At 36.2% G+C, this 12,526-nt stretch overlaps 1 protein-coding gene across 1 annotated transcript in view; it reads left to right on the forward strand.

The window, feature by feature from the left end:
* Nucleotides 1-6,771, forward strand: part of chd6 (chromodomain helicase DNA binding protein 6) — a 235,714-nt gene extending 228,943 nt beyond the window's left edge. Inside the window, exon 35 of the mRNA XM_039735928.1 lies at nt 871-6,771. Coding sequence (XP_039591862.1) covers nt 871-1,851 — 981 coding nt within the window. The 3' untranslated portion in view covers nt 1,852-6,771. The remainder of the gene's footprint in view (nt 1-870) is intronic.
* Nucleotides 6,772-12,526: the final 5,755 nt, after the last annotated feature.

The following is a 12,526-nucleotide window of genomic DNA, read 5'->3' on the forward strand; positions in this document are numbered from 1 at the left end:
CAAATTGCATGCAACAAAAACTAGTGGAATACAGATTAAAATCACAGCATTGTGGATTCCTATATTTTGTTTCTGTCAAACTGACAAGTATCAATTTCTTGTCTTACTTGTATCTCACTTTATCTCCCTCTCCAACAAAATTTTAAATCATTTTTTTCTTCTTACTCTTATACTGGTAATTTTTTCTCATTGCTTTTGTTACAATTGTTTTTATTAGGTTTAATGTAGCATTCAATTATAATAATACCTTAATTAGTGTAATGCACTAATTATTTTTCCCTTCTTAACATATTTGTGCCTGTTCCTTCCAATGACAGCCATATTAACTACAATGTACAGATACATAAATGAGTTCCAAATAGAAAGAAACATTGTAAGATCAATGGTCTAAGATTATTTTGGAATAAGATAAAGAAAGATGTGCCCAGGAAAGGCTGCTGTGTTGTGTAGAATAGCTGGACATAGTCCCAGTGAGTAAACTTCTGTTATTCACAGTCTCAAATAATATATTCTGTCTTTCAAATATTGAATAAGTGAGAGTGTCAGAGGATTCTTCAGAATAAGCAAGATTTGCCAGTGAACAAAGAATTTGTAAAAATTCAATGTGTTAATAGTATCTTTAAGGGTGTACAGCAAGTTTAATCTAAATTTTAGATAGGACAGATGGAGGATGAACATGTAGAAAAGGTATAGTAGATACACTTCCAAAAACACAAAAATACTACTTGTTTTTTAATGCTTGACTAAAACTTGAAGGCAAAAGGACCTGGTGCTTAATGTTAGCTCTACCTAAAAATTGGTAAGCGTACCTCTTTTTCTGCTTTTCTTTAATTTTTGCTTTTTCATCTTTGCTTGATGTCATCTTTGCAGGGTTTCTTACCAGAAGGGAAGTTCAACAGAATTCTCACAGAGCCAGTGTCCAGGGACTTGGGTCCAAGGAGACGTGGTAGGCGTCCACGAAGCGAAATAATCAAATCAGCTGGAATAATGGCAGATTCTTCATCTACAGTGGGTCCTTTATTCATGAATGGACTCATCAGTGGCATGGATTTGGTGAGCCTTCAGAACCTGAGGAACATGCAGAGCATTCCTCTGACTGGAGTTATGGGGTTTCCTCATAGCTTTGCTGCAGTTTCAGCAGGGGAGGATCCCAAAAACAGTGTAAACATGTTGCCTATGATGCTACACAGTATGGCAACTGTTCAGCCACACATGTTTAGTGTTAGCGGACTGCTGAACCCAATGGTGACAACAGCAGCAACCACTGTAACACCAACAGTAACCTCTACATCGGAGAGCACAGCCAACAGTAGTGACTCCTCCAGTACAGAGACAGCATTGACAGACAAGGAGAGACCAGAAGAGTCAAAAAAAGAAGATAAAGCATCTGAGGAAATTTCGAACAGCTCTGGTACCATCCCTGGGACAAGCAATCACCCCGAAACCACAGTAACCACAACTGGCACTTTAGCATTTAATCCCTTTCTGATCCCAGGAATGTCCCATGGACTGTTGTATCCGCACATGTTCCTTCCTCATGGTATCAGTATGGCACTACCTGGGATGCAGCCTGCAAGTCCCTCAGATGGTTCCAACACAGAAAGCCCCAAGCGCAAAAAGAGGAAAGTCAAAGACGAGTGTGGGACAGAGATTACTGCCAGCACTGGACATAAGGCTGAAAGTGCTACATCACCTCAAATAACTCTGGAAAATCAGACTGAAGCCAGCACAAAGTCTGGCGAATCAGAATCCTCTTGTGGGTGTGAGCCAGAAAGAAAGCAGGAAGAAGAGGGGTGGGATTTGCATGAAGGGGAAGTGGGAAATCAAATTAAAGGTGATGTGTTCCATTAGACCACCTCTAGTACTTTACTACAAAGTTACCAGTTTGTGGTGTGTAGGTGAGAGATAATACATGTAAAGTCTTTTAATATCACTTATTAATGTTTCTAGCTCTCCACAGTCCTTGATTTGTGATTGTACTAGCCCCACCCATTTCAAGTTGGTTACATAAAACATAACACTAAATGGTACTTAAGGGTAAAGCATGCATAGGCATGCATCCCGACCCTTAAGACCAACCTGCTGTCTAGGGTTTGAATGGAGTAGTATTGAGTTATCTAGCTGCAACACGCACACATTGCATCTTGGGTTTTTTTTTGATGGTATATGAACATTGGTTGACAAATCCAAGGCGGAAACATTGGGATGAAAGAAACTGTTTATTCATCTCCACCTTTCCCATTTTAAACTTATTAATACTGATAATGTTTTTCTTCTCATTTGCATACTTCACTGCTCATGCTTTCTTGCCTTTTCCTGCTCAGTACAGACTTGTACAGTTTCCTTCACACCATTTAGTATTATGTTAAGGCAATGCCATTATTTTTATTACCCACTCTATTAAGAACCTAAAAGTGGAAAAAGGTTGAATCAAATTAAAAATCATAATGTCTGGTATTTGTTAGCACGCCTCTGAAGATTTTTGAGTTCTTATTTTAATCAGCACATGAGGTATTTTAAACAATACGTACCTTTTTGCACATTTTTGATTTAGTAGCGTTTATTTTAAAAAGATTACAAACTCCAAAAAAAAAAAAAAAAAGAATTCTTGTCAATGATGGTCACTTTTCTAAATGATCATATTTACTACAGGTTAACCTACAGTGCTAGGTTATAATGATAATTTTAGTGCCATAGTGGGAATCTGTTGGATTACAGTATCTTTTATTACAGTGCAGGTGCACATAAGCGCAGTTCAGGGTAGAGGAGAAGTTCATGTGAATGACATGAAAATAAAGAAAGAGTAGCCCATTTGTTGGTGGGTACAGAAGAAAGGCCACAAAGCCAAGTTTAATGTATGTATAACCTCCCCTATTTTACAATACTAGAGCAGTAGAATTAAGCATATATGAAAAGTTTTAAAATATCTATTTTCTTAATGTTTCAAAAAGGCCTTGTCTTTTTTTTATCTTCTGCCTAATGTTTATGTTACACATTATATTATGCCTTGCCAGTACTTTTTGTTGTTTGTTTTTAATAGTATCTCACTATATATAAAGGCTGGAATTCTTTTATTATCCAAAAATCTAATCCTCATTGTTACCTTACCACTGCCACATTTTCAGTTTTACTTCAGTCACTTAAAAAGGGTCTTTTATTCTTACTCTTACATAAATACTTCTATTTCCCCATGTATGTATTCTTAATATGTATTTCCTTTGTACTAGTGCAGATGACCTCATCATTGCTATTAAGTGCCAGCTTGGTTCCCTTTTCCTTTTTATACTTACTGTTGTCATTTTTGTGTTACTTGTCTGAATAGGTAGATTTTAAATATGAATCATCACATGTAGTTTGGTTATCTGGAGGATCCATCATTCTGCGTTTTCCCAGGAGGAAATTCACAGATACTTACCTTTGTCTTGTTTAATTAGAAAGTATGATAAAATCCTTCATGACAAAAGCCTTATTTAATGTTTTTGCTTGTATGCAGATGGTTTATGATATGTGTGCAATTTCAGTTGCTTACAATTGGTCCTTCGAAAAGAAAAAAGTACTGGTGCGTTTTGTTTTTTTTTTTGTATTGTTTTTTTTTTTTCTCTTTCTACACCAGGGCACATAATAAATTAGTGCCTATTATTCGTGTTCAAGACTGGCTTGTATTGTCTGTATCTTGGCATGTTGTTGGTATTGTCATGTTGTTGTCCAGTTTTTTTTTTCTTGGGGGTAAAACAAAAAAGCAGTTACTGCCTTACTGGGAGAAGGAAAAGAACATAGGCAAGATATGATGAAATGCAGCTACATTCTACCGACTCAGAGCTCAGGGTTAGGGTCCCTGTTATTTTAATCTCCTGCATAGCATGGGTGCTGTCTGTTCATTTTCTTTAACATAATGTGAACAATAGCTGTGGTACCCTCTTTGGGCAGCTAGACAAGGTACAAGTACAGCTGGCTGTACTCTTCTGCAGCTTCACACCTCAACTACTGCAAATAGTTAGCTAAAACAGGTCTTCCCATAGTAATTCATTTTTTAATGTTGTCATTATTTTAGTACAATTTGAGAAAGTGTGAAGTTGGAAACATTGTAAAGGAGTTGGCCTCCTTGTACCCTCTTACACATAAAATTCATCTAATCAACAAAAGATAACCGTCATTCCATTGTAACTCTTTAAAATATTCATCCATTCATAATTTTGGTTCTAAAGTGTTATAGACAATCATTTTATAAAGAGTCTCTTCTCAACATACTAGGTTAGGCTTAATTTCGTTGGACCAAATCCGACAAGAAAGTAAGATGGTCACGGAGTCCATTCAGCACTCCATCCACATTCTAACCATCGTATCAAGAACAGGTTTGCAGGGAACCAGTGCCTTTGTTGGCAGAACTGGGCATGAGATAGAAATCAACCCTGGGCAAGATAGCGGTCCCTCTCGGAGCACACTTGCCCATACCCACCATCACTGATTCATACACTAGGCCAATCAGAGTTGTCATTTAACTTTACACATATAAGAAACAGGTAGACTTTTGCTAAAGTTAAACATGTTTTAATTTGCACAATTTTACCTAAACTATTTTAGAGAGTGCTTTTTAATGTGCATATTCTTTGAACATATTTTAAAGATTTTTTTAAGACAGAGGCTATGAAGTACCAGTTCTGTTTTAGTGCATTTCTGAATATGCTCTTTATGTGTAAATGCATATGCAGCATATGCTTGAAAGATAAATAACTCCTTAATGTGATAAGCTAAGGGCAGTCATATTCTTGAATTATTTTTCCAAACATTTAAAGTACATTTTTTTTGTAAATTTACAGAATGTACTGTATGTGCCGTGGAATTTAGTAATTTCCATTATTCACCTACAGTTTTACTTTGCCATCTTTGCATTGTTTTGATGCCAGAAATATAACCAGAAAGCTTAACCATTTACTTGATTGTAAATAGAAAAATTACTGGATTTGATGCAAAGCTACAGTGAAAGGGAACCTTCAAAAGTCCTCTGATAAGCTGCAAAAAAGAGGTGAGGAAGGACATTGTTTCTCATTCTTATTTGTTTAAATGTGTTTCTTTGTAGGATGTTCCCTGCATTATTAAATATGTGGACAGGCCTAAGAAAATTTGCTGTTTTAGGAATCTATCTGGTTTGTCATCTTCTTTGGGCTTGTTCATCGATCTTTGTGGCAACGGCATCTATCAACTACAGATTTCATCTTTTATGAGCAGTTGTACAAACTTGAAAAGTTTTTCATCGAGTGATTTCCCTTTTATGAGGTTTTCTTTTTATTACAGTCAGTTTATTTTATCATGATTATTATTAACTCATAATTACTTTAAATATTCACAGTAGGACTAACAAGTTCACTACTTGCAAACAAACTGGCTTGAGGCTTAGCTGCAAGTGCCATCTCTCTGGCTTGTATAGGCCTGATGGTCCACAGTTAATCTGCAAATAGAGAGACATTCCCACCAGTGATTGAAGGTCCATGCCTCAGGTGACAGTGAAACCAGTTTGCTGAAGATTTACAGCCTCATCCTAGCTTTTCACTGACTCCCAATTCTAGGTATCATTTTAAAAACTTGAAGTTTTCTAAGCAGTGCAAAAGAATAAAAAAAAGGTTGATGACAGTGTTGTAATATTTATTCCGTTTACATGTTGTCTCTCTATTTACTATGTTTGTAGTCCTTTTCTGTTACTTGTTGAATAATCCAAAGGTCCAATATTTTGGAGTCAAATATTTCAGATTTATTTATTTTACATTTCATGGTTATCATTGTTCCTTTTTTACCTCTTAAGTTATATATGTAAAAGGCAAAACTTTGATATTGCAAGCAATCTAAAGATATTAGCATATAAATATATCCATCTAAGGTTTTCTGTTATCAAGCCCTTTCAGTTTAATTTTGTAAACAAAACAGCTGAAGTTTCTTCAGCGTAATGCTGCAATTATTTTTGAAAGCATTAAGTTGTTCTTCAGTCAATACATGAATTTGTTCACAACTGTCTGAGAGCAGGAACTTTCTTTTAGTTTGTATCATTCCTTTAAGAATGCATGTTTTAGCACATATTGATTTTATTGTTCAAAAATTGAGGGCAAGTTGAAAGACAGATGAGAAACTTTTTTTATTATTATTGTTTTTGTTTTATTTTTTTTTAACACCACGGGTGCAATAAAAAGCACTCAAGGTGCTGCCTTTGTGGGCTATGTGCTATTATGTACCCCAAGCCTGCTAAGACAGGGAGTTTCTACAGGCACCTTGAAGCGCTTTCTAAGGTAATCAGATATAGTGACATCAATTGTGCATATTTTCATACAGAAATGTAAATATATGCTAAGGATAAAAAGAAAACTTAAAAATAATAATTTACTGTACCTTAAACTGTTTTGCAATGTGGGGTTAAAAGTAGATAGAGGTATATACTGTATGTGTTATTAAAAAAAGATGATTTTAAAAAGAAAGACCTAAACTCAGACAGCAGCTGTATTTGCTCATTTTAATTTCTGTATTATGTGCTTGGCCTCACAATGAGCCATCTGTGGGGTCATTTAGGCACTCCAAGTGGCAGGATCCAGGTAAACGTCTGTCATAGACTGATAGTAAATTATAGAGGCTCAATCTATATAGATTTGAATTCAGCTTCATGGTTTACATGCTGTTTCAAGTTACTTTGTTGGAAAAGCAACTGTAATTCCATGTGGACCAATCACAACACCCAGAGTCTGACATGTGATCTTTTATTGTGCAATAAAAGATGACTTTCAACTTTTATATCTCCTGTGTATACTTAATGTCTTATAGCAATCCTCAGTGTTAATATACAGTGTTAATGAAACAAAAATGCTTTTATTTTTGCAGCAGAAAAAAAAACCAGAAAAGTATGTATGTTTTTTCATATCTACCCATAAGTAACATGTATTAATAGTCCTATTAAACTATCCCTTACTGCAGTTAGGAACAGGTATGAGATATGTCGGTGCTTTTGTTAACTCAGGCTGTTTTGTTAATGTACACTGTATTTTTGACTTTGTAAAAGTTGAAAGCAAAATAAGTTAGCAGGTTTTCAAATTATAGACACAGCTACCGTTAGTCAATAATTACACAAATTTCAACAACATACAATGTCATGTCAGGTAATCTACATCTGAATTCATCCAGCTGTTTTGATCATAAAGGGTAAAACATCAACATTTTTGCTGAAATATTGTTAAATAAATAGTTAATTAAAATCAGAGCAGTGAACTCTGAGGACACATGTTCAAATGGAAGCAGTCAAACCCATTAAAAAGGTTTTAGCAATCAAGCCTGTAACTCTGGGTACCTACAGTGAACTTGGGGATTTCATTAAAGGATGCTGAGCATTAACTTCAAAACATTTTAATTACTATCTTTCCGATTGTTTTGTTTTTCCTCTTTATGCACAGTTCCAGACATACAGTAAATGCAGTGGTGAATTATTTGCAGGTAGCTCTTTAGTGAAACTTATTCAACAGGGTTGAACGCAAAGCCAGTATATAATTTTAGGGCAAATAAAAGTCTACTCGAACACAGTAAGAACATGCAAAATCCACACTGCATCTTGGCCAGGATTTGGCTCCAGGACTGAAACTGAGAGACCACACCACTAACCTTGATGCGCCATTACTAATTGCTTCCTAGGGAATAAGTTTTAGTAGAAAATGCTTGTCCAAATCAGGTGTTGGTAAAGTTATATTTATTAGTGGTAATAAACTGCTATTAGCAATTGCAAACAAGAACATTTTTCATTCAGTTCCAAAATGTGATTGTATGCAAAATTGTAAAATTTCTTGGAGTGAAGAAAATTGTAAATCCATATGTCACTAATAGTTTACAACAGACATTTGGTGACTTTCAAATTTACCAATAATCCCCTTTCATTTGAACTTCAACTTAATTTCTACGGAACATACAGTATTTGCTAGGAATTTTTCTCGATGCTACATTACAAAGTAAATATAATTAATCTCCTTGACATTAACCCCAAGCATGACAAGAGCTTGGAATTCTATGCAAAATTGGCTATTTCCAAGACACCAGCAGGGTGACATGATCTTCTTTATAGTGTTAAGTCCAAATAAATGAAGTAACATCATGCTACAAAAAAAATTAACTCTTCAATATTCATGAGGGGATGGAGCCTTCAACCAATAAAAAAATGGCACACAAGAAGTCATAAAGTTAGTTTTTTAGATCAAATTAAAACTGAACCACAATGATGACTATTTGAATTGGTCATGAAGCCCAGACAGTGAAACTGTCACCTGTTTGTCGGATTCTGACCCGAAAGTGTCAGTGATGTTTCTGTTTGGCGCCGACAGCCCTGTACCTCTTCATTGCCCATTTACGGGTAACCCCAATCTAAAGGTGTATGTTAATTATGATATTCTGGATTATTTACTATTTGCCAATGACATCCATGTGCAGAAATCAGTTGTTGAAACAAACCATTATGCTGAGCAATATTAGAAAAGTTGCAGTAAACCACTTGCCTGTTGTTGCAGGCGACATGTGGGTGTTTTTCTGTCTATTGATACTGCAAGGCATAGTGGGTAAACCAGTTCTGACTTGGTTCTATTCTGCAAACTGGTTGTTACAGACACACATTTTTTTCAGTGAAGTTATGAGTGAATGTTGTTTTTCACTCATTATGAAATGGCTACATTTCATTAATATCATTGACTATGATGAAGCCAATCACCCAATACAGAATCTGTACAAACTGTGGGATGTGTATCAGGTAATAATAAAAAATATGCAGAAGGTTTATGTTCCTTATCATGACAGAATTATTGAAGAAAGTCTAATGGATTACAAGAGAAGACTGCTATATCAAGTTCTACTTCCTGAACAATGGATACAGTGGAACCCATTACACTGGCAGAGGGACCAATTGGGTGGCAACTACAGATAGATAGATACTTTATTAATCCCAAGGGGAAATTCACATAATCCAGCAGCAGTATACTGATACAAAAAACAATATTAAATTAAATAGTAATAAAAATGCATGTGAAAGCAGACAATAACTTTGACTAATGTTAGCATTTACTTCCCCGGGTGGAATTTAAGAGTCGCATAGTGTGGGGGAGGAACGATCTCCTCAGTCTGTCACTGAAGCTACTCCTCGGCCCGGAAATGACACTGTTCAGTGGATGCAGTGGATTCTTCATGATTGACAGGAGTTTGCTTAATGCCCGTCGCTCTGCCACAGATGTTAAACTGTCCAACTTTACTCCTACAATAGAGCCTGCCTTCTTAACAAGTTTGTCCAGGCGTGAGGTGTCTTTCATCTTTTATGCTAGAGTCAGTATGGTGCCCCTACATCATCTTTGCTGTCATTGGTGGACCCTTTGCTTGACCAAGGTTACTTTATAACGATGGAAAATTTATATACCTCACGTGAGCTGCTTTGAGATTTTACTTCAAAGGAAAACTGATGCACACATCATTGCACAACCAATTACCATTTTATGCTTGGCGACTCCGGTTGCGTGAATGAGTCATGCTGCAAATGTGATGCAGTAGCTACTGTAAATGGGAAAATGCCTGCAATCAAGGTGAAGGACATAAAAAAATACATCTGCCTCCTAAGCATTGTTCACAATACAGCAACTGTCAATGATTGTGTCAGGGGCAATATGGAAGTCTGTTTGCTGTTTGGAGCCCTATTCAGCATCAGAGTTGTGTTCTGTGTCCTGCACTGCCTTCCCCTTTTTTACAATTTGTGTGGTGTAATGGTTAAGGCTTGGGACTTCAAACCCTGAGGTTGTGGGTTCTAATCCAGCCACTGACAAGTCACTTCACCTGGAAATGTAACCAATTGTATCTCAGATGTTGTAAGCTGCTTTGGATAAAGGCATCAGCCAAATAAATAAATGTAAATGAAAGTCATTGTGCTGTGGTGGGTTACAGTGACACAATGGGCCACATCAATCGTGTGGGTCAGACACTGACATTCTACCCCGTCATATGCACACAACTGAAAAAGTATTACCAAAAGACCTGACATCTTTTTGAATAATTGCTATGTGCATTAGTAACTGTTCTGAAACATATAATATGAAGCATGTACATTAAATCTCTTATCATTTTATCAATTTGTGTTTTGTACAATATAAGCATATATTGATGAATATATACAATATAAGAAGTAGAACTGCACTTTGGCCCAGTGATATATCAGGCAAGTCCTTTTAAAATGAACACAGTTTACATGAAGGAGTTTAAAAATCAAGAAAAGACAGGTGATTCACAGACTTTGTGTTTAACCATAGTGACCACAGTACAAAAGAAACTGTTTATATGCCTAGTTGTAGTTCATGCCTCTAGTGACCAGTAATGTTTCTTTAATGTTAGTAATTGAAACATTAGGTTGCCAGGTGAGTGTAGTCTTTGCTTATATTTCTGGCTTATTTCCTGACCCGAGATGTGGACAGGACCTCAATGGAGTCCAGTTTCAGTCCTAAAATCTTTCATCTGTATGAATAACACATAGATTTTTCATCTATCTGTTGTGGGTGGGGAAAAGAATAGAAAAGTGTGGAATCTATTTCCTCTGGAAGGGGTAATTGCCTCCTCCATGTACTCCCTCCATTTGTGATTTCCCCTGATCTGGAAACCCATGAGTGTCCCATAACTTCTTTGCATTTATGGCAGTCTACTTCCCACTCTGAAAGTGCACTGCTAGAATGTGAGTTAGAAATGGCCTGTTCAGGTACAGACTCCACTTCCTCCTTTCCCATACTAATTAGAATATACACCTTTTCCCTTTGAATTGTCTTTTTAGCAGAATGGTCTGCTTTTCACTCCTAGTGTGGGCAGATCCCCAATAAAATTGAACCACTATACCCATAGATTTCAAACTACTGTATATAACAAAGAACAGATTTCTAGTAACAAATTATGCAGGTTGGATTCAAAGGATTTTAAACTCTGCAACACTGAAGATAAATATGCACATATTACTACTACTCTATGGTTTAACTTGTTCCACCCACTGTAAGCCAATAATTATTGCTAACATTTCTGCCTTATACACTGATGGACCTTCACTCAGTTTTTTTTCCCCCCTTAGATTTAATTAAAAAAATGGAATAAAAACCCTTATACTTACTTTACCACTAACTGGATTTTTAGACCCATCTGTTTATATTTGTTGATATGAATAAATTATCTGGGGTAGATATTTTTTTAGTCAAATTTTTATTAAACATTTAATTGACACATCAGAAAATAACTTTTTTTTTTTTTATCTTAACATCTAAGAGAGAAAAACAGAAACATTAAAAATGGCCACCAACCCCACTTCACCAATCCCTGTATTTCTACTTTTTTATTCATAACGCCAGTACCCCTGTAGTTTAAACCTTGTTGCATCAAACGTAAATCTATTTTATGCTCTGGAAATTTCAATGGTGCACTACAGGGCCAAGCCACTTTCAGGCTATAATCCATGTCCCCAATATGGTGTTCTTGGACTAATTTATTAATTACGCAGCCAAAGCTATTTCCATCAGAATATAAATATTCCCAACAATTTTTCTTCCCTTTAAATCCATGTACTGTATATGCGTCCAGTATTTTAGATACATTTGCTCTCGCCATAACTTTAGGCGACTCGACCATTTCAACCTTTAACACATTAGTAGATGTCGTGTAGGTCGCTCCACTGCAGATTTTTTGAGCAGCTTTTATGACTTCTAATCTATTTAAAATTGTTTTAGCAGCCATTACATATACTATCCAGTCATAACCTGGATTTAATCTAATTAAGCATCTATGTACTGTTAGCATTACTAATCTAGTGGATCACCAACCATTTCCTGTCACAAAACGTATTGGATTGATAACCTGTTTACATTTACTCACCTAATATTTCATATGTATCCTTCACGTCAGTCTTCTATTAAACCATAGGCCGATATACTTAAAATACTGGTGCATTAGATAACAACTGTCCATATAAATAAAGACATCCACTGTCTATACTCTTCTTTCGGATAAAATTATACTTTTAAATTTAGACAAAGTTTAAATCCCCAGTCTAACGACCAGTTTTCAACCACCTGCAATGCCCGCTGTTCAAGCTCTACTACATACTTAATATTTCGGCCTCTTCTCACCATCACCCCATCATCTGCATACAATGTTACACCTAACCAAATAAGAGAATAAGATTATTTAACAATATTTGGCGAATGACACTGCCCTGTGGTGTGCCATTACCTGTTGCAAATTCAGATGATAATTCCGATCAAACCATTACTCTAAGTGAACGGCCACACAAGAAATCCACAATCAAGCCCTGGTGCTTGCACTGTTCTGCAGCGTAACCCACATAAAAAGTTTCATCATTCTCATGATGGAGACTCCGTTTCCCTGGCATTAAAATGATTGGTTAGTACTCTTTCCTCCTCCTAATGATTGGCTGTTGTGGAAAATACGGGCGGGTCCCTCTGTGAAAATGATTGACTGGCGCTGCAGCTCCTCCCCATTCCCTCAGGCT

The sequence above is a fragment of the Polypterus senegalus genome, chromosome 14, assembly GCF_016835505.1.
Source record: "Polypterus senegalus isolate Bchr_013 chromosome 14, ASM1683550v1, whole genome shotgun sequence".
NCBI lineage: Eukaryota > Metazoa > Chordata > Cladistia > Polypteriformes > Polypteridae > Polypterus > Polypterus senegalus.